At 48.1% G+C, this 24,218-nt stretch overlaps 1 protein-coding gene across 1 annotated transcript in view; it reads right to left on the bottom strand.

The window, feature by feature from the left end:
• The window catches only part of LOC128704003 (steroid hormone receptor ERR1), a 390,890-nt gene that overhangs the window by 346,803 nt on the left and 19,869 nt on the right, over positions 1-24,218 (bottom strand). Inside the window, exon 2 of the mRNA XM_070099214.1 lies at positions 293-323. Within this exon, the coding sequence (XP_069955315.1) occupies positions 293-307 (15 nt within the window). The 5' untranslated portion in view covers positions 308-323. The remainder of the gene's footprint in view (positions 1-292; positions 324-24,218) is intronic.

Raw genomic sequence — 24,218 nt, 5'->3', positions numbered from 1 at the left:
CTGGCTACCTGGCTTCCTGGCTACCTAACTACCTTTATCAACTTAGTGATGGAAGTTGCCAGTACTACACTGAAATGATATATAGGAGAGTTTGGTAGAGGCCTATGGAGGAAGGTTTGATATAGACCTATTGTTGGGAAGCACTCAACCCGTAGGGGTGAGGCAACACCTAGGGTGGTAGGAGAACTGAAATAGGGAAAGTCATGTACGTAGAGAGAGAGAGAGAGAGAGAGAGAGAGAGAGAGAGAGAGAGAGAGAGAGAGAGAGAGAGAGAGAGAGAGAGAGAACTTACCTTAATTATCAGCATAACTCGGCCATTTGATCTGAAAAAAATAATAACTCAGATTATTTCTGGTTTATTTGATAATCGTAAATAACTCGAATCATTCTGCCAGAAGAAGGAAGGAAGATGCGCACGCAGCCTGAAGAAGAGGCACGACACGATGGCCGGTAGGAGAGGCAGTGGCGGTAACTCGACCCCCTCCACCCCTCCCAGAGTACACATCTAGGTAAGTACAATGTGGGGAGGAGACAGAGAGGAGTAGGGAGAAGGGAGGGGAAGGAGGGAGGGAGAGAAAGAGAGCGAGAGGGAGATAGCCTCGTCACTTTCACTACCCTTAAAACATCAGCAACTCCTTTCAAACCTTTATACTTTCTCTAACTTGTTGATCCCTGTGACTTGTTGGTACACACAGGTCATGTACGTCACTAGTGGTACACACAGGTCGTGTACGTCACTAGTGGTACACACAGGTCATGTACGTCACTAGTGGTACACACAGGTCATGTACGTCACTAGTGGTACACACAGGTCGTGTACGTCACTAGTGGTACACACAGGTCATGTACGTCACTAGTGGTACACACAGGTCGTGTACGTCACTAGTGGTACACACAGGTCATGTACGTCACTAGTGGTACACACAGGTCGTGTACGTCACTAGTGATACACACAGGTCATGTACGTCACTAGTGATACACACAGGTCATGTACGTCACTAGTGATACACACAGGTCATGTACGTCACTAGTGGTACACACAGGTCATGTACGTCACTAGTGATACACACAGGTCATGTACGTCACTAGTGGTACACACAGGTCATGTACGTCACTAGTGATACACACAGGTCATGTACGTCACTAGTGACACACAGGTCATGTACGTCACTAGTGGTACACACAGGTCATGTACGTCACTAGTGATACACACAGGTCATGTACGTCACTAGTGGTACACACAGGTCATGTACGTCACTAGTGATACACACAGGTCATGTACGTCACTAGTGGTACACACAGGTCATGTACGTCACTAGTGGTACACACAGGTCATGTACGTCACTAGTGATACACACAGGTCATGTACGTCACTAGTGGTACACACAGGTCATGTACGTCACTAGTGGTACACACAGGTCATGTACGTCACTAGTGGTACACACAGGTCATGTACGTCACTAGTGGTACACACAGGTCATGTACGTCACTAGTGGTACACACAGGTCATGTACGTCACTAGTGGTACACACAGGTCGTGTACGTCACTAGTGGTACACACAGGTCATGTACGTCACTAGTGGTACACACAGGTCATGTACGTCACTAGTGGTACACACAGGTCGTGTACGTCACTAGTGGTACACACAGGTCATGTACGTCACTAGTGGTACACACAGGTCATGTACGTCACTAGTGGTACACACAGGTCATGTACGTCACTAGTGGTACACACAGGTCGTGTACGTCACTAGTGGTACACACAGGTCGTGTACGTCACTAGTGGTACACACAGGTCGTGTACGTCACTAGTGGTACACACAGGTCATGTACGTCACTAGTGGTACACACAGGTCGTGTACGTCACTAGTGGTACACACAGGTCATGTACGTCACTAGTGGTACACACAGGTCGTGTACGTCACTAGTGGTACACACAGGTCATGTACGTCACTAGTGGTACACACAGGTCGTGTACGTCACTAGTGGTACACACAGGTCATGTACGTCACTAGTGATACACACAGGTCGTGTACGTCACTAGTGGTACACACAGGTCGTGTACGTCACTAGTGGTACACACAGGTCATGTACGTCACTAGTGGTACACACAGGTCATGTACGTCACTAGTGGTACACACAGGTCATGTACGTCACTAGTGGTACACACAGGTCATGTACGTCACTAGTGATACACACAGGTCGTGTACGTCACTAGTGGTACACACAGGTCATGTACGTCACTAGTGGTACACACAGGTCGTGTACGTCACTAGTGGTACACACAGGTCGTGTACGTCACTAGTGGTACACACAGGTCGTGTACGTCACTAGTGGTACACACAGATCGTGTACGTCACTAGTGGTACACACAGGTCATGTACGTCACTAGTGGTACACACAGGTCATGTACGTCACTAGTGGTACACACAGGTCATGTACGTCACTAGTGGTACACACAGGTCGTGTACGTCACTAGTGGTACACACAGGTCATGTACGTCACTAGTACACACAGGTCATGTGCGTCACTAGTGGTACACACAGGTCGTGTACGTCACTAGTGGTACACGCAGGTCATGTACGTCACTAGTGGTACACACAGGTCATGTACGTCACTAGTGGTACACACGGGTCATGTACGTCACTAGTGGTACACACAGGTCGTGTACGTCACTAGTGGTACACACAGGTCGTGTACGTCACTAGTGGTACACACAGGTCGTGTACGTCACTAGTGGTACACACAGGTCGTGTACGTCACTAGTGGTACACACAGGTCGTGTACGTCACTAGTGGTACACACGTGTACGTCACTAGTCATCGTGTACGTCACTAGTGGTACACACAGGTCGTGTACGTCACTAATGGTACACACAGGTCGTGTACGTCACTAGTGGTACACACAGGTCGTGTACGTCACTAGTGGTACACACAGGTGTACGTCACTAGTGGTACACACAGGTCGTGTACGTCACTAGTGGTACACACAGGTCGCGTACGTCACTAGTGGTACGCAGGTCGTGTACGTCACTAGTGATACACACAGGTCATGTACGTCAATAGTGATACACACAGGTCATGTACGTCACTAGTGGCACACACAGGTCATGTACGTCACTAGTGATACACACAGGTCATGTACGTCACTAGTGATACACACAGGTCATGTACGTCACTAGTGGTACACACAGGTCATGTACGTCACTAGTGGTACACACAGGTCATGTACGTCACTAGTGATACACACAGGTCATGTACGTCACTAGTGGTACACACAGGTCATGTACGTCACTAGTGATACACACAGGTCATGTACGTCACTAGTGGTACACACAGGTCATGTACGTCACTAGTGATACACACAGGTCATGTACGTCACTAGTGGTACACACAGGTCATGTACGTCACTAGTGATACACACAGGTCATGTACGTCACTAGTGGTACACACAGGTCATGTACGTCACTAGTGGTACACATAGGTCATGTACGTCACTAGTGGTACACACAGGTCATGTACGTCACTAGTGGTACACACAGGTCATGTACGTCACTAGTGATACACACAGGTCATGTACGTCACTAGTGGTACACACAGGTCATGTACGTCACTAGTGATACACACAGGTCATGTTCGTCACTAGTGGTACACACAGGTCATGTACGTCACTAGTGGTACACACAGGTCATGTACGTCACTAGTGATACACACAGGTCATGTACGTCACTAGTGGTACACACAGGTCATGTACGTCACTAGTGATACACACAGGTCATGTACGTCACTAGTGGTACACACAGGTCATGTACGTCACTAGTGATACACACAGGTCATGTACGTCACTAGTGGTACACACAGGTCATGTACGTCACTAGTGGTACACACAGGTCGTGTACGTCACTAGTGGTACACACAGGTCATGTACGTCACTAGTGGTACACACAGGTCATGTACGTCACTAGTGGTACACACAGGTCGTGTACGTCACTAGTGGTACACACAGGTCATGTACGTCACTAGTGGTACACACAGGTCATGTACGTCACTAGTGGTACACACAGGTCGTGTACGTCACTAGTGGTACACACAGGTCGTGTACGTCACTAGTGGTACACACAGGTCGTGTACGTCACTAGTGGTACACACAGGTCGTGTACGTCACTAGTGGTACACACAGGTCGTGTACGTCACTAGTGGTACACACAGGTCGTGTACGTCACTAGTGGTACACACAGGTCATGTACGTCACTAGTGGTACACACAGGTCGTGTACGTCACTAGTGGTACACACAGGTCGTGTACGTCACTAGTGGTACACACAGGTCGTGTACGTCACTAGTGGTACACACAGGTCATGTACGTCACTAGTGATACACACAGGTCGTGTACGTCACTAGTGGTACACACAGGTCGTGTACGTCACTAGTGGTACACACAGGTCATGTACGTCACTAGTGGTACACACAGGTCATGTACGTCACTAGTGGTACACACAGGTCATGTACGTCACTAGTGGTACACACAGGTCATGTACGTCACTAGTGATACACACAGGTCATGTACGTCACTAGTGGTACACACAGGTCATGTACGTCACTAGTGGTACACACAGGTCGTGTACGTCACTAGTGGTACACACAGGTCGTGTACGTCACTAGTGGTACACACAGGTCGTGTACGTCACTAGTGGTACACACAGGTCATGTACGTCACTAGTGGTACACACAGGTCATGTACGTCACTAGTGGTACACACAGGTCATGTACGTCACTAGTGGTACACACAGGTCGTGTACGTCACTAGTGGTACACACAGGTCGTGTACGTCACTAGTGGTACACACAGGTCATGTACGTCACTAGTGGTACACACAGGTCATGTACGTCACTAGTGGTACACACAGGTCGTGTACGTCACTAGTGGTACACGCAGGTCATGTACGTCACTAGTGGTACACACAGGTCATGTACGTCACTAGTGGTACACACGGGTCATGTACGTCACTAGTGGTACACACAGGTCGTGTACGTCACTAGTGGTACACACAGGTCGTGTACGTCACTAGTGGTACACACAGGTCGTGTACGTCACTAGTGGTACACACAGGTCATGTACGTCACTAGTGGTACACACAGGTCGTGTACGTCACTAGTGGTACACAGGTCGTGTACGTCACTAGTGGTACACACAGGTCGTGTACGTCACTAGTGGTAAACACAGGTCGTGTACGTCACTAATGGTACACACAGGTCGTGTACGTCACTAGTGGTACACACAGGTCGTGTACGTCACTAGTGGTACACACAGGTCGTGTACGTCACTAGTGGTACACACAGGTCGCGTACGTCACTAGTGGTACGCAGGTCGTGTACGTCACTAGTGATACACACAGGTCATGTACGTCACTAGTGATACACACAGGTCATGTACGTCACTAGTGGCACACACAGGTCATGTACGTCACTAGTGATACACACAGGTCATGTACGTCACTAGTGATACACACAGGTCATGTACGTCACTAGTGATACACACAGGTCATGTACGTCACTAGTGATACACACAGGTCATGTACGTCACTAGTGATACACACAGGTCATGTACGTCACTAGTAATACAAACAGGTCATGTACGTCACTAGTGATACACACAGGTCATGTATGTCACTAGTGATACACACAGGTCATGTACGTCACTAGTGATACACACAGGTCATGTACGTCACTAGTGATACACACAGGCCATGTACGTCACTAGTGATACAAACAGGTCATGTACGTCACTAGTGGCACACACAGGTCATGTACGTCACTAGTGATACACACAGGTCATGTACGTCACTAGTGATACACACAGGTCATGTACGTCACTAGTGGTACACACAGGTCATGTACGTCACTAGTGATACACACAGGTCATGTACGTCACTAGTGATACACACAGGTCATGTACGTCACTAGTGGTACACACAGGTCATGTACGTCACTAGTGATACACACAGGTCATGTATGTCACTAGTGATACACACAGGTCATGTACGTCACTAGTGATACACACAGGTCATGTACGTCACTAGTGATACACACAGGCCATGTACGTCACTAGTGATACACACAGGTCATGTACGTCACTAGTGATACACACAGGTCATGTACGTCACTAGTGGTACACACAGGTCATGTACGTCACTAGTGATACACACAGGTCATGTATGTCACTAGTGATACACACAGGTCATGTACGTCACTAGTGATACACACAGGTCATGTACGTCACTAGTGATACACACAGGCCATGTACGTCACTAGTGATACACACAGGTCATGTACATCACTGGTGATACACACAGGTCATGTACGTCACTAGTGATACACACAGGTCATGTACGTCACTAGTGATACACACAGGCCATGTACGTCACTAGTGATACACACAGGTCATGTACATCACTGGTGATACACACAGGTCATGTACGTCACTAGTGATACACACAGGTCATGTACGTCACTAGTGATACACACAGGTCATGTACGTCACTAGTGATACACACAGGCCATGTACGTCACTAGTGATACACACAGGTCATGTACGTCACTAGTGATACACACAGGTCATGTACGTCACTAGTGATACACACAGGTCATGTACGTCACTAGTGATACACACAGGTCATGTACGTCACTAGTGATACACACAGGCCATGTACGTCACTAGTGATACACACAGGTCATGTACGTCACTAGTGATACACACAGGCCATGTACGTCACTAGTGATACACACAGGTCATGTACGTCACTAGTGATACACACAGGTCATGTACGTCACTAGTGATACACACAGGCCATGTACGTCACTAGTGATACACACAGGTCATGTACGTCACTAGTGATACACACAGGTCATGTACATCACTGGTGATACACACAGGTCATGTACGTCACTAGTGATACACACAGGTCATGTACGTCACTAGTGATACACACAGGTCATGTACGTCACTAGTGGCACACACAGGTCATGTACGTCACTAGTGATACACACAGGTCATGTACATCACTGGTGATACACACAGGTCATGTACGTCACTAGTGATACACACAGGTCATGTACGTCACTAGTGATACACACAGGTCATGTACGTCACTAGTGATACACACAGGTCATGTACGTCACTAGTGATACACACAGGCCATGTACGTCACTAGTGATACACACAGGTCATGTACGTCACTAGTGATACACACAGGCCATGTACGTCACTAGTGATACACACAGGTCATGTACATCACTGGTGATACACACAGGTCATGTACGTCACTAGTGATACACACAGGTCGTGTACGTCACTAGTGATACACACAGGTCATGTACGTCACTAGTGATACACACAGGTCATGTACGTCACTAGTGATACACACAGGTCATGTACGTCACTAGTGATACACACAGGTCATGTACGTCACTAGTGATACACACAGGTCATCTTCATAACCTTGCCTGAGTTCTAACAGCCACTTTTCTGACGAGATTTTTAGTGTGTGTGTGTGTGTGTGTGTGTGTGTGTGTGTGTGTGTGTGTGTGTGTGTGTGTGTGTATGTGTACTCACCTATTTGTACTCACCTATTTGTGGTTGCAGGGGTCGAGTCATAGCTCCTGGCCCCGCCTCTTCACTGATTGCTACTAGGTCCTCTCTCCCCCTGCTCCATGAGCTTTATCATACCTCGCCTTAAAACTATGTATGGTTCCCGCCTCCACTACGTCACTTTTTAGGCTATTCCACGGCTTGACAACTCTATGACTGAAGAAATACTTCCTAACATCCCTTTGATTCATCTGAGTCTTCAACTTCCAATTGTGACCTCTTGTGTCTGTGTCCCATCTCTGGAACATCCCGTCTTATCATGTCGTTATCATGTCTCCCCTGACCCTCCTGTGTCGTCAGGCCGATTTCCCTCAACCTTTCTTCGTAGGACAATCCCCGTAGCTCTGGGACTAGTCTTGTTGCAAACCTTTGCACTTTCTCTAATTTCTTGACGTGCTTGACTAGATGTGGATTCCAAACTGGTGCTGCATACTCCAGTATGGGCCTGACGTAAATGGTATACAGAGTCTTGAACGAATCCTTACTGAGGTATCGGAACGCTATCCGTAGGTTTGCCAGGCACCCGTATGCTGCAGCAGTTATCTGATTGATGTGCGCCTCGGGAGATATGCTCGGTGTTATACTCACCCCCAGATCTTTTTCCTTGAGTGAGGTTTGCAGACTTTGGCCATTTAAACTATGTTGTGTCTGCGGTGTTCTTTGCCCTTCCCCAATCTTCATGACTTTGCACTTGGCAGGGTTAAACTCAAGGAGCCATTTGATGGACGAGGCTTGTAGCCTGTCCAGGTCTCTTTGTAGTCCTGCCTGATCCTCATCCGATTTGATTCTTCTCATTAACTTCACATCGTCCGCAAACAAGGACACTTCTGAGTCTATCCCTTCCGTTATGTCATTCACATATACCAAGAACAGTACAGGTCCTAGGACTGACCCCTGTGGAACCCCGCTTGTCACAGGCGCCCACTCTGACACCTCGTCACGTACCATGACTCGTTGTTGCCTCCCTGTCAGGTATTCTCTGATCCATTGCAGTGCCTTTCCTGTTATGTGTGCCTGATCCTCTAGCTTTTGCAGTAACCTCTTGTGAGGAACTGTGTCGAAGGCCTTCTTGCAGTCCAAAAAAATGCAGTCGATCCACCCCTCTCTCTCTTGTCTTACTTCTGTCACCTTGTCATAAAACTCTAGTAGGTTTGTGACACAGGATTTTCCTTCCCTGAAACCATGCTGGTTGTCAATTATACACTTGTTTCTTTCCAGGTGCCCCACCACTCTCCTCCTGATGATCTTCTCCATGACCTTGCATACTATACACGTTAGTGATACAGGTCTGTAGTTTAGTGCCTCATGTCTGTCTCCCTTTTTAAAAATTGGGACTACATTTGCCATCTTCCATATCTCGGGGAGTTGCCCAGTTTCAAATGATGTGTTGAAGATCTTTGTTAACGGTACACACAATATCTCTGCTCCCTCTTTAAGGACCCACGGAGAGATGTTGTCTGGACCCACCGCCTTTGAGGTGTCAAGTTCGCATAGCAGCTTCTTCACCTCCTCCTTGGTTATATGTACCTCATCCAGCACTTGCTGGTGCACCCCCCTGTTCTGATTTCTTGGAGTCCTACAGGTTTCCACTGTAAATACTTCTTTAAATCTTGTGTTGAGCTCCTGACATACCTCCCGGTCGTTTCTTGTGAATTCCCCATCACCCTTCCTCAGTCTGATTACCTGGTCCTTGACTGTTGTTTTCCTCCTGATGTGGCTGTACAACAGCTTCGGGTCAGTCTTGACTTTCGATGCTATGTTATTTTCGTATTGCCGCTGAGCCTCCCTTCTTATCTGTGCATATTCGTTTCTGGCTCTTCGGCTAATCTCTTTATTTTCCTGAGTTCTCTGTCTTCTGTACCTTTTCCATTCTCTAGTACACCTAGTTTTTGCCTCCCTACACCTTTGGGTGAACCAAGGACTCGTTCTGTTCTTCCCATTATTTCTGTTTCCCTTGGGGACAAACCTCTTCTCTGCCTCCTTGCATTTTGTTGTCACATAGTCCATCATTTCTTGTACTGGTTTTCCTGTCAGTTCCCTCTCCCACTGAATGTCTTGAAAGAAGTTCCTCAAGTCTGAGTAATTCCCCCTTTTGTAGTTTGGTTTTTCCCACCCTATTCCTACTGCTCTCTCCACTTGGAGCTCAACTATGTAGTCGAAGCACAGAACCACATGATCACTAGCTCCCAGGGGCCTTTCATACATGATATCCTCGATGTCAGAACTACTCAAGGTGAATACAAGGTCCAGTCTTGCTGGTTCATCCTCTCCTCTCTCTCTGGTAGTGTCTCTAACATGTTGATGCATGAGGTTTTCCAGTACCACATCCATCATCTTGGCTCTCCATGTTTCGGGACCCCCATGGGGCTGTTAGAACTCAGGCAAGGTTATGAAGATGACCTGTGTGTATCACTAGTGACGTACATGACCTGTGTGTGCCACTAGTGACGTACATGACCTGTGTGTATCACTAGTGACGTACATGACCTGTGTGTGCCACTAGTGACGTACATGACCTGTGTGTGCCACTAGTGACGTACATGACCTGTGTGTATCACTAGTGACGTACATGACCTGTGTGTATCACTAGTGACGTACATGACCTGTGTGTATCACTAGTGACGTACATGACCTGTGTGTATCACTAGTGACGTACATGACCTATGTGTGCCACTAGTGACGTACATGTGTGTGTGTGTGTGTGTGTGTGTGTGTGTGTGTGTGTGTGTGTGTGTGTGTGTGTGTGTGTGTGAGTGTGTGTGTGCGTGTGTGTGTGCGTGTGTGTGTGCGTGTGTGTGTGTGTGTGTGTATGTGTGTGTGTGTGTGTGTGTGTGTGTGTGTATACGTGAGCGGGTGCGCATGCGCGGTGGTGTTGACGTCAGTAATAAATTCGAAATAAGTGTAGCTGACATTGTTCTGCTCAAACCCGTATGTTGCTTAAGACGCGCGCACACACACACACACACCCACAGACCGTCCTAGGTAGGTCAGTCTCAGCTCATTCTCGGGAATGAGGGAAAGTCAATAGGTAATCCCCTGGAGAGAGTTCCGGGGGTCAACGCCCCCGCGGCTCGGCCTGAGACCAGGCCTCGGGGTGGGTCAGGGTCTGATCAACCAGGCAGTTACTGCTGGCTACACGGAAACTGACATACGAACGACAGCCCAACTGGTCAGGTACTGACTTTAGGTGCCTGGCCAGTGCCATCTTGAAGACACCCAAGATTCTTGAAGACAGCCAGGGGTTTTGAAGACAGCCAGGGGTCTTGAAGACACCCAGGAGTCTTGAAGACACCCAGGGGTCTTGAAGTCACCCAGGGGTCTTGAAGACAGCCAGGGGTCTTGAAGACACCCAGGGGTCTTGAAGACAGCCAGGGGTCTTGAAGACACCCAGGAGTCTTGAAGACACCCAGGGGTCTTGAAGTCACCCAGGGGTCTTGAAGACAGCCAGGGGTCTTGAAGACACCCAGGGGTCTTGAAGACAGCCAGGGGTCTTGAAGACAGCCAGGGGTCTTGAAGACACCCAGGGGTCTTGAAGACAGCCAGGGGTCTTGAAGTCACCCAGGGGTCTTGAAGACACCCAGGGGTCTTGAAGACAGCCAGGGGTTTTGAAGACAGCCAGGGGTCTTGAAGACAGCCAGGGGTCTTGAAGACACCCAGGGGTCTTGAAGTCACCCAGGGGTCTTGAAGACAGCCAGGGGTCTTGAAGACACCCAGGGGTCTTGAAGACAGCCAGGGGTCTTGAAGACAGCCAGGGGTCTTTAAGACACCCAAGATTCTTTAAGACACCCAAGATTCTTGAAGACACCCAAGATTCTTGAAGACACCCAAGATTCTTTAAGACCCAAGATTCTTTAAGACTCCCAAGATTCTTTAAGACACCCAAGATTCTTGAAGACACCCAAGATTCTTTAAGACACCCATGATTCTTTAAGACACCCAAGATTCTTTAAGACACCCAAGATTATTTAAGACACCCAAGACTATTGAAGACACCCAAGACTATTGAAGACACCCAAGATTCTTTAAGACACCCAAGATTCTTTAAGACACCCAAGATTCTTTAAGACACCCAAGATTCTTTAAGACACCCAAGATTCTTTAAGACACCCAAGATTCTTTAAGACACCTAAGATTCTTTAAGGCACCCAAGACTATTGAAGACACCCAAGATTCTTTAAGACACCCAAGATTCTTTAAGACACCCAAGATTCTTTAAGACACCCAAGATTCTTTAAGACACCCAAGACTATTGAAGACACCCAAGATTCTTTAAGACACCCAAGATTCTTGAAGACACCCAAGATTCTTGAAGACACCCAAGATTCATTAAGACACCCAAGATTCTTTAAGACACCCAAGACTATTGAAGACACCCAAGATTCTTTAAGACACCCAAGATTCTTTAAGACACCCAAGACTATTGAAGACACCCAAGATTCTTTAAGACACCCAAGATTCTTGAAGACACCCAAGATTCTTTAAGACACCCAAGATTCTTTAAGACACCCAAGATTCTTTAAGACTCCCAAGACTATTGAAGACACCCAAGATTCTTTAAGACACCCAAGATTCTTTAAGACACCCAAGATTCTTTAAGACACCCAAGATTCTTTAAGACACCCAAGATTCTTTAAGACTCCCAAGACTATTGAAGACACCCAAGATTCTTTAAGACACCCTAGATTCTTTAAGACACCCAAGATTCTTTAAGACACCCAGGAGTCTTGAAGACACCCAAGATTCTTTAAGACACCCAAGATTCTTTAAGACACCCAAGATTCTTTAAGACACCCAGGAGTCTTGAAGACACCCAAGATTCTTTAAGACACCCAAGATTCTTTAAGACACCCAAGATTCTTTAAGACACCCAAGATTCTTTAAGACACCCAAGATTCTTTAAGACACCCAGGAGTCTTGAAGACACCCAAGATTCTTTAAGACACCCAAGATTCTTTAAGACACCCAAGATTCTTTAAGACACCCAAGATTCTTTAAGACACCCAGGAGTCTTGAAGACACCCAAGATTCTTTAAGACAACGAAGATTCTTTAAGACACCCAAGATTCTTTAAGACACCCAGGAGTCTTGAAGACACCCAAGATTCTTTAAGACACCCAGGAGTCTTGAGGACACCCAAGATTCTTTAAGACACCCAGGAGTCTTGAAGACACCCAAGATTCTTTAAGACACCCAGGAGTCTTGAAGACACCCAAGATTCTTTAAGACACCCAGGAGTCTTGAAGACACCCAGGGGTCTTGATAATCCTCCTTATATATATGCTGGGAGGCAGTTGAACAGTCTTGGGCCCCTGACACCTGTTGTGTTGTCTCAGCATGAACATAACGAACATATATATATATATATATATATATATATATATATATATATATATATATATATATATATATATATATACAAGGAATTCACTGATCTCTGGCTGAAGGAGACTCGAACCTACGAACCTTAGGACAAGGTACGCAGTGCTTTACCAATCTACCCACACTGGACCAATACCTTGGCGTGTAGCATGAGCTACACGTTTGATCCAAGGCAGCCAGCTTTCAGGGAGAAGGCTTACAGCTTTTCATCTCATCCCCTGCGTACCTTGTCCTAAGGTTCGTAGGTTCGAGTCTCCTTCAGCCAGAGATCAGTGTTTGTGTATATTTCGCCTGCTCTTGCGAATTCCTTGCATTGTTCAAATCTCTATTAAGGCTGATGCATGCAGGGGATGAGATGAAAAGCTGGCTGCCTTGGATCAAACGTGTAGCGCATGCTACACGCCAAGGTATTGGTCCAGTGTGGGTAGATTGGTAAAGCACTGCGTACCTTGTCCTAAGGTTCGTAGGTTCGAGTCTCCTTCAGCCAGAGATCAGTGTTTATATATATATATATATATATATATATATATATATATATATATATATATATATATATATATATATATATATGTGTGTGTGTGCGTGTGTGTTTATCGGAGTGCATGTACTTGGTGATGGTGGTAGTAGTGGTAGTGATGGTGGTAGTGGTAGTGATGGTGGTGTACCACTTATCAGGATTCATTGCGTCTTCACCCTTCCAGTGAACATTAATACTAACCTTTGTAACCACTACAGTGATAGTGGTGGTGGTCCCTGGAAGGCAGCAGCACCACTGAGCTACGGGTCTTCAGTGGACCCTGGAAGGCAGCAGCACCACTGAGCTACGGGTCTTCAGTGGACCCTGGAAGGCAGCAGCACCACTGAGCTACGGGTCTTGAGTGGACCCTGGAAGGCAGCAGCACCACTGAGCTACGGGTCTTGAGTGGACCCTGGAAGGCAGCAGCACCACTGAGCTACGAGTCTTGAGTGGACCCTGGAAGGCAGCAGCACCACTGAGCTACGAGTCTTGAGTGGACCCTGGAAGGCAGCACCACTGAGCTACGGGTCTTGAGTGGACCCTGGAAGGCAGCAGCACCACTGAGCTACGAGTCTTGAGTGGACCCTGGAAGGCAGCAGCACCACTGAGCTACGGGTCTTGAGTGGACCCTGGAAGGCAGCAGCACCACTGAGCTATGGGTTTTCAGTGGACCCTGGAAGGCAGCAGCACCACTGAGCTACGGGTCTTCAGTGGACCCCGGAAGGCAGCAGCACCACTGAGCTACGGGTTTTCAGTGGACCCTGGAAGGCAGCAGCACCACTGAGCTACGGGTCTTCAGTGGACCCTGGAAGGCAGCAGCACCACTGAGCTACGGGTCTTCAGTGGACCCTGGAAGGCAGCAGCACCACTGAGCTACGGGTTTTCAGTGGACCCTGGAAGGCAGCAGCACCACTGAGCTACGGGTCTTCAGTGGACCCTGGAAGGCAGCAGCACCACTGAGCTATGGGTCTTCAGTGGACCCTGGAAGGCAGCAGCACCACTGAGCTACGGGTCTTGAGTGGGCCCTGGAAGGCAGCAGCACCACTGAGCTACGGGTTTTCAGTGGACCCTGGAAGGCAGCAGCACCACTGAGCTACGGGTCTTCAGTGGACCCTGGAAGGCAGCAGCACCACTGAGCTACGGGTCTTGAGTGGACCCTGGAAGGCAGCAGCACCACTGAGCTATGGGTCTTCAGTGGACCCTGGAAGGCAGCAGCACCACTGAGCTACGGGTCTTCAGTGGACCCTGGAAGGCAGCAGCACCACTGAGCTACGGGTCTTGAGTGGACCCTGGAAGGCAGCAGCACCACTGAGCTACGGGTCTTGAGTGGACCCTGGAAGGCAGCAGCACCACTGAGCTACGTGTCTTCAGTGGACCCTGGAAGGCAGCAGCACCACTGAGCTACGGGTCTTCAGTGGACCCTGGAAGGCAGCAGCACCACTGGGCTACGGGTCTTGAGTGGACCCTGGAAGGCAGCAGCACCACTGAGCTACGGGTCTTCAGTGGACCCTGGAAGGCAGCAGCACCACTGAGCTACGGGTCTTGAGTGGACCCTGGAAGGCAGCAGCACCACTGAGCTACGGGTCTTCAGTGGACCCTGGAAGGCAGCAGCACCACTGAGCTACGGGTCTTCAGTGGACCCTGGAAGGCAGCAGCACCACTGAGCTACGAGTTTTCAGTGGACCCTGGAAGGCAGCAGCACCACTGAGCTACGGGTTTTCAGTGGACCCTGGAAGGCAGCAGCACCACTGAGCTACGGGTTTTCAGTGGACCCTGGAAGGCAGCAGCACCACTGAGCTACGGGTCTTCTGTGGACCCTGGAAGGCAGCAGCACCACTGAGCTACGGGTCTTCAGTGGACCCTGGAAGGCAGCAGCACCACTGAGCTACGGGTGTTTCAACTGGTCGGTTCAAACAGCATTGAGGGAGTGAGTGACTGTCTTCCTGTCAGTCATGTGATGGGTAATTGATGGATGGCTGGTGGCTTGCATGTGTCTTCCCCTCCCTCTTGCTCCCCCTGCCCCTCCCTCCTACCTCCCCCTTCCCCTAGCATCAACCTCCCCCCCCTCCCTGCTATCAGGTCCCTGGCTGCCTTGCATTTGCCTAATTAGTAATTCCTTTCACCCTTCCCCCTCCCCTGTTCCCCCTCCCCTGTTCCCCTCCTCTCTTCCCCCTCCCCCTTCAACATGCACCCTGCCACATAAGGTTCACTCCTACCACGACTTTTGTGTCAATAAAGTAAACCTTAAGGGTTCATTGTTCACGGTTCATTGTTCAGGGTTCATTGTTCACGGTTCATTGTTCACGGTTCATTGTTCAGGGTTCAATGTTCTGGGTTTATTATTCATTGTTCAGGGTTCATTGTTCACGGTTCATTGTTCAGGGTTCAATGTTCTGGGTTTATTATTCATTGTTCAGGGTTCATTGTTCAGGGTTCAGTGTTCTGGGTTTATTATTCATTGTTCAGGGTTCATTGTTCACGGTTCATTGTTCAGGGTTCAATGTTCTGGGTTTATTATTCATTGTTCAGGGTTCATTGTTCAGGGTTCAATGTTCTGGGTTTATTATTCAGTGTTCAGGGTTCATTGTTCAGGGTTCATTGTTCAGGGTTCAATGTTCTGGGTTTATTATTCAGTGTTCAGGGTTCATTGTTCAGGGTTCATTGTTCAGGGTTCATTGTTCAGGGTTCATTGTTCAGGGTTCATTGTTCACGGTTCATTGTTCACGGTTCATTGTTCAGGGTTCATTGTTCAGGGTTCATTGTTCAGGGTTCATTGTTCAGGGTTCATTGTTCAGGGTTCATTGTTCACGGTTCATTGTTCAGGGTTCATTGTTCAGGGTTCATTGTTCAGGGTTCATTGTTCAGGGTTCATTGTTCAGGGTTCATTGTTCAGGGTTCATTGTTCAGGGTTCATTGTTCAGGGTTCATTGTTCACGGTTCATTGTTCACGGTTCATTGTTCAGGGTTCATTGTTCACGGTTCATTGTTCACGGTTCATTGTTCAGGGTTCAATGTTCTGGGTTTATTATTCAGTGTTCAGGGTTCATTGTTCAGGGTTCATTGTTCAGGGTTCATTGTTCAGGGTTCAATGTTCTGGGTTTATTATTCAGTGTTCAGGGTTCATTGTTCAGGGTTCATTGTTCAGGGTTCATTGTTCAGGGTTCAATGTTCTGGGTTTATTATTCAGTGTTCAGGGTTCATTGTTCAGGGTTCATTGTTCACGGTTCATTGTTCAGGTTCAATGTTCTGGGTTTATTATTCAGTGTTCAGGGTTCATTGTTCAGGGTTCATTGTTCAGGGTTCATTGTTCACGGTTCATTGTTCAGGGTTCAATGTTCTGGGTTTATTATTCAGTGTTCAGGGTTCATTGTTCAGGGTTCATTGTTCAGGGTTCAATGTTCTGGGTTTATTATTCAGTGTTCAGGGTTCATTGTTCAGGGTTCATTGTTCACGGTTCATTGTTCACGGTTCATTGTTCAGGGTTCAATGTTCTGGGTTTATTATTCAGTGTTCAGTGTTCAGGGTTCATTGTTCAGGGTTCATTGTTCACGGTTCATTGTTCACGGTTCATTGTTCAGGGTTCAATGTTCTGGGTTTATTATTCAGTGTTCAGGGTTCATTGTTCAGGGTTCATTGTTCAGGGTTCATTGTTCACGGTTCATTGTTCAGGGTTCATTGTTCAGGGTTCAATGTTCTGGGTTTATTATTCAGTGTTCAGGGTTCATTGTTCAGGGTTCATTGTTCAGGGTTCATTGTTCAGGGTTCAATGTTCTGGGTTTATTATTCAGTGTTCAGGGTTTATTGTTCAGGGTTCATTGTTCAGGGTTCATTGTTCAGGGTTCAATGTTCTGGGTTTATTATTCAGTGTTCAGGGTTCATTGTTCAGGGTTCATTGTTCAGGGTTCAATGTTCTGGGTTTATTATTCAGTGTTCAGGGTTCATTGTTCAGGGTTCATTGTTCAGGTTCAATGTTCTGGGTTTATTATTCAGTGTTCAGGGTTCATTGTTCAGGGTTTATTGTTCGGGGTTCGGGTTCATTGTTCAGGTTCATTGTTCAGGGTTGATTGTTCAGGGTTCAATGTTCTGGGTTTATTGTTCGGGGTTCATTGTTCAGGGTTCATTGTTCAGGGTTCAATGTTCTGGGTTCATTGTTCAGGGTTCATTGTTCTGGGTTCATTGTTCAGGGTTCAATGTTCTGGGTTCAGTGTTCAGGGTTCATTGTTCTGGGTTCATTGTTCAGGGTTCATTGCTCACGGTTCATTGTTCACGGTTCATTGTTCAGGGTTCAATGTTCTGGGTTTATTATTCAGTGTTCAGGGTTCATTGTTCAGGGTTCATTGTTCAGGGTTCATTCAATGTTCTGGGTTCATTATTCAGTTTCAGGGTTTATTGTTCAGGGTTCATTGTTCAGGGTTCAGTTCAGGGTTCAATGTTCTGGGTTTATTATTCAGTTCAGGGTTCATTGTTCAGGGTTCATTGTTCAGGGTTCAATGTTCTGGGTTTATTATTCAGTGTTCAGGGTTTATTGTTCAGGGTTCATTGTTCAGGGTTCATTGTTCAGGGTTCAATGTTCTGGGTTTATTATTCAGTGTTCAGGGTTCATTGTTCAGGGTTCATTGTTCAGGTTCAATGTTCTGGGTTTATTATTCAGTGTTCAGGGTTCATTGTTCAGGGTTTATTGTTCGGGGTTCATTGTTCAGGGTTGATTGTTCAGGGTTCAATGTTCTGGGTTTATTGTTCGGGGTTCATTGTTCAGGGTTCATTGTTCAGGGTTCAATGTTCTGGGTTCATTGTTCAGGGTTCATTGTTCTGGGTTCATTGTTCAGGGTTCAATGTTCTGGGTTCAGTGTTCAGGGTTCATTGTTCTGGGTTCATTGTTCAGGGTTCAATGTTCTGGGTTCATTGTTCATGGTTCAATGTTCTGGGTTCATTGTTCAGGGTTCATTGTTCAGGGTTCATTGTTCTGGGTTCATTGTTCTGGGTTCATTGTTCTGGGTTCATTGTTTAGGGTTCATTGTTCTGGGTTCATTGTTCTGGGTTCATTGTTCATGGTTCAATGTTCTGGGTTCATTGTTCAGGGTTCATTGTTCAGGGTTCATTGTTCTGGGTTCATTGTTCAGGGTTCAATGTTCTGGGTTCATTGTTCAGGGTTCAATGTTCTGGGTTCATTGTTCAGGGTTCATTGTTCAGGGTTCATTGTTCTGGGTTCATTGTTCTGGGTTCATTGTTCTGGGTTCATTGTTCATGGTTCAATGTTCTGGGTTCATTGTTGTGGAGTGAGACGGTGGTCAACGGTGGTGGGTCATAGTGGTGGAGATGAGACGATGGTCAACGGTGGTGGGTCATAGTGGTGGAGATGAGACGATGGTCAACGGTGGTGGGTCATAGTGGTGGAGATGAGACGATGGTCAACGATGGTGGGTCATAGTGGTGGAGATGAGACGGTGGTCAACGGTGGTGGGTCATAGTGGTGGAGATGAGACGATGGTCAACGGTGGTGGGTCATAGTGGTGGAGATGAGACGATGGTCAACGGTGGTGGGTCATAGTGGTGGAGATGAGACGGTGGTCAACGGTGGTGGGTCATAGTGGTGGAGATGAGACGATGGTCAACGGTGGTGGGTCATAGTGGTGGAGATGAGACGGTGGTCAACGATGGTGGGTCATAGTGGTGGAGATGAGACGGTGGTCAACGATGGTGGGTCATAGTGGTGGAGATGAGACGGTGGTCAACGGTGGTGGGTCATAGTGGTGGAGATGAGACGATGGTCAACGGTGGTGGGTCATAGTGGTGGAGATGAGACGATGGTCAACGGTGGTGGGTCATAGTGGTGGAGATGAGACGATGGTCAACGATGGTGGGTCATAGTGGTGGAGATGAGACGATGGTCAACGGTGGTGGGTCATAGTGGTGGAGATGAGACGGTGGTCAACGGTGGTGGGTCATAGTGGTGGAGATGAGACGGTGGTCAACGATGGTGGGTCATAGTGGTGGAGATGAGACGGTGGTCAACGGTGGTGGGTCATAGTGGTGGAGATGAGACGGTGGTCAACGATGGTGGGTCATAGTGGTGGAGATGAGACGGTGGTCAACGATGGTGGGTCATAGTGGTGGAGATGAGACGGTGGTCAACGGTTGTGGGTCATAGTGGTGGAGATGAGACGGTGGTCAACGGTGGTGGGTCATAGTGGTGGAGATGAGACGGTGGTCAACGATGGTGGGTCATAGTGGTGGAGATGAGACGGTGGTCAACGATGGTGGGTCATAGTGGTGGAGATGAGACGGTGGTCAACGGTGGTGGGTCATAGTGGTGGAGATGAGACGGTGGTCAACGATGGTGGGTCATAGTGGTGGAGATGAGACGATGGTCAACGATGGTGGGTCATAGTGGTGGAGATGAGACGATGGTCAACGATGGTGGGTCATAGTGGTGGAGATGAGACGGTGGTCAACGATGGTGGGTCATAGTGGTGGAGATGAGACGATGGTCAACGATGGTGGGTCATAGTGGTGGAGATGAGACGGTGGTCAACGATGGTGGGTCATAGTGGTGGAGATGAGACGATGGTCAACGATGGTGGGTCATAGTGGTGGAGATGAGACGATGGTCAACGATGGTGGGTCATAGTGGTGGAGATGAGACGATGGTCAACGATGGTGGGTCATAGTGGTGGAGATGAGACGATGGTCAACGGTGGTGGGTCATAGTGGTGGAGATGAGACGGTGGTCAACGATGGTGGGTCATAGTGGTGGAGATGAGACGATGGTCAACGGTGGTGGGTCATAGTGGTGGAGATGAGACGGTGGTCAACGGTGGTGGGTCATAGTGGTGGAGATGAGACGATGGTCAACGATGGTGGGTCATAGTGGTGGAGATGAGACGATGGTCAACGGTGGTGGGTCATAGTGGTGGAGATGAGACGATGGTCAACGATGGTGGGTCATAGTGGTGGAGATGAGACGATGGTCAACGGTGGTGGGTCATAGTGGTGGAGATGAGACGGTGGTCAACGATGGTGGGTCATAGTGGTGGAGATGAGACGGTGGTCAACGATGGTGGGTCATAGTGGTGGAGATGAGACGGTGGTCAACGGTGGTGGGTCATAGTGGTGGAGATGAGACGATGGTCAACGGTGGTGGGTCATAGTGGTGGAGATGAGACGATGGTCAACGATGGTGGGTCATAGTGGTGGAGATGAGACGATGGTCAACGATGGTGGGTCATAGTGGTGGAGATGAGACGATGGTCAACGATGGTGGGTCATAGTGGTGGAGATGAGACGATGGTCAACGATGGTGGGCCATAGTGGTGGAGATGAGACGATGGTCAACGGTGGTGGGTCATAGTGGTGGAGATGAGACGGTGGTCAACGATGGTGGGTCATAGTGGTGGAGATGAGACGATGGTCAACGGTGGTGGGTCATAGTGGTGGAGATGAGACGGTGGTCAACGGTGGTGGGTCATAGTGGTGGAGATGAGACGATGGTCAACGGTGGTGGGTCATAGTGGTGGAGATGAGACGATGGTCAACGATGGTGGGTCATAGTGGTGGAGATGAGACGATGGTCAACGGTCATAGTGGTGGAGATGGTGGGTCATAGTGGTGGAGATGAGACGGTGGTCAACGGTGGTGGGTCATAGTGGTGGAGATGAGACGGTGGTCAACGGTGGTGGGTCATAGTGGTGGAGATGAGACGATGGTCAACGGTGGTGGGTCATAGTGGTGGAGATGAGACGATGGTCAACGATGGTGGGTCATAGTGGTGGAGATGAGACGGTGGTCAACGATGGTGGGTCATAGTGGTGGAGATGAGACTGTGGTCAACGATGGAGGATCATAGTGGTGGAGATGAGACTGTGGTCAACGATGGAGAATCATAGTGGTGGAGATGAGACGGTGGTCAACGATGGAGGATCATAGTGGTGGAGATGAGACGGTGGTCAACGATGGAGGATCATAGTGGTGGAGATGAGACGGTGGTCAACGATGGAGGATCATAGTGGTGGAGATGAGACTGTGGTCAACGATGGAGGATCATAGTGGTGGAGATGAGACTGTGGTCAACGATGGAGGATCATAGTGGTAGAGATGAGACGGTGGTCAACGATGGAGGATCATAGTGGTGGAGATGAGACGGTGGTCAACGATGGAGAATCATAGTGGTGGAGATGAGACGGTGGTCAACGATGGAGAATCATAGTGGTGGAGATGAGACGGTGGTCAACGATGGAGGATCATAGTGGTGGAGATGAGACGGTGGTCAACGACGGAGGATCATAGTGGTGGAGATGAGACGGTGGTCAACGACGGAGGATCATAGTGGTGGAGATGAGACTGTGGTCAACGGTGGTGGGTCACTATTGTGACCTCAGTCACCCTAGACTCATTAGTTAGGTAACAGTTGTCAGCAGGAAAGACACTTCCTGTGATCGTATTTCCTTGGACTTCCTCCTTTTTCCTGCAACATTGCAAGCTCCTGATGATGTGTTGATTGCAACACAAAAGGCCTAGAGCTATCATTCAACTCCCCTCCCTCCCGTGATTGTTTTCATTTGCACCTCCAGTTCATAATTACCATATAATATGTTAGGAAGTATTTCTTCAGCCTGAAGGTAGGTGCGAAAGGCCCCACGAAACTGAGTGAATTTGAAGAGTGGCAAGAGGCTGGGCCAGGAGCTGAGAGTCGACCCCTGTAGCCACAACTAGGTGAGTACACACACATGAAGAATCCAGAAAATAAAAGGTAGGCAGTGACTAGACAGAGAAAAAAGTGAATTGGTGTGTGTGTGTGTGTGTGTGTGTGTATGTGTGTGTGTGTGTGTGTGTGTGTGTGTGTGTGTGTGTGTGTGTGTGTGTGTGTGTGTGTGTGTGTGTGTGTGTGTGTGTGTGTGTGTTTTTCCAGCAAAACTTTGCTGCCACTACGGAAGTCGACTCCATCACCCATCATACATATCCCATATTGACCTTACATACCCGTGTTGACCTTACATACCCGTGTTGACCTTACATACCCGTGTTGACCTTACATACCCATGTTGACCTTACATACCCGTGTTGACCTTACATACCCATATTGACCTTACATACCCGTGTTGACCTTACCCATATTGACCTTACATACCCATATTGACCTTACATACCCATATTGACCTTACATACCCATATTGACCTTACATACCCGTGTTGACCTTACATACCCGTGTTGACCTTACATACCCGTGTTGACCTTACATACCCGTGTTGACCTTACATTCCCGTGTTGACCTTACATACCCGTGTTGACCTTACATACCCGTGTTGACCTTACATACCCGTGTTGACCTTACATACCCGTGTTGACCTTACATACCCGTGTTGACCTTACATACCCGTGTTGACCTTACATACCCGTGTTGACCTTACATACCCGTGTTGACCTTACATACCCGTGTTGACCTTACATTCCCGTGTTGACCTTACATACCCGTGTTGACCTTACATACCCGTGTTGACCTTACATACCCGTGTTGACCTTACATACCCGTGTTGACCTTACATACCCGTGTTGACCTTACATACCCGTGTTGACCTTACATACCCGTGTTGACCTTACATTGTTGACCCGTGTTGACCTTACCTACCCGTGTTGACCTTACATACCCGTGTTGACCTTACATACCCGTGTTGACCTTACATACCCGTGTTGACCTTACATACCCGTGTTGACCTTACATACCCGTGTTGACCTTACATTCCCGTGTTGACCTTACATACCCGTGTTGACCTTACATACCCGTGTTGACCTTACATACCCGTGTTGACCTTACATACCCGTGTTGACCTTACATACCCGTGTTGACCTTACATACCCGTGTTGACCTTACATACCCGTGTTGACCTTACATACCCGTGTTGACCTTACATACCCGTGTTGACCTTACATACCCGTGTTGACCTTACATACCCGTGTTGACCTTACATACCCGTGTTGACCTTACATACCCGTGTTGACCTTACATACCCGTGTTGACCTTACATACCCGTGTTGACCTTACATACCCGTGTTGACCTTACATACCCGTGTTGACCTTACATACCCGTGTTGACCTTACATACCCGTGTTGACCTTACATACCCGTGTTGACCTTACATACCCGTGTTGACCTTACATACCCGTGTTGACCTTACATACCCGTGTTGACCTTACATACCCGTGTTGACCTTACATACCCATGTTGACCTTACATACCCGTGTTGACCTTACATACCCGTGTTGACCTTACATACCCGTGTTGACCTTACATACCCGTGTTGACCTTACATACCCATGTTGACCTTACATACCCGTGTTGACCTTACATACCCGTGTTGACCTTACATTCCCGTGTTGACCTTACATACCCGTGTTGACCTTACATACCCGTGTTGACCTTACATACCCGTGTTGACCTTACATACCCGTGTTGACCTTACATACCCGTGTTGACCTTACATTCCCGTGTTGACCTTACATACCCGTGTTGACCTTACATACCCGTGTTGACCTTACATTCCCGTGTTGACCTTACATACCCGTGTTGACCTTACATACCCGTGTTGACCTTACATACCCGTGTTGACCTTACATACCCGTGTTGACCTTACATACCCGTGTTGACCTTACATACCCGTGTTGACCTTACATACCCGTGTTGA

This window comes from Cherax quadricarinatus, chromosome 66 (genome assembly GCF_038502225.1).
Source record: "Cherax quadricarinatus isolate ZL_2023a chromosome 66, ASM3850222v1, whole genome shotgun sequence".
Taxonomy (NCBI): domain Eukaryota; kingdom Metazoa; phylum Arthropoda; class Malacostraca; order Decapoda; family Parastacidae; genus Cherax; species Cherax quadricarinatus.
This window is presented reverse-complemented; position numbering and strand designations above follow the sequence as displayed.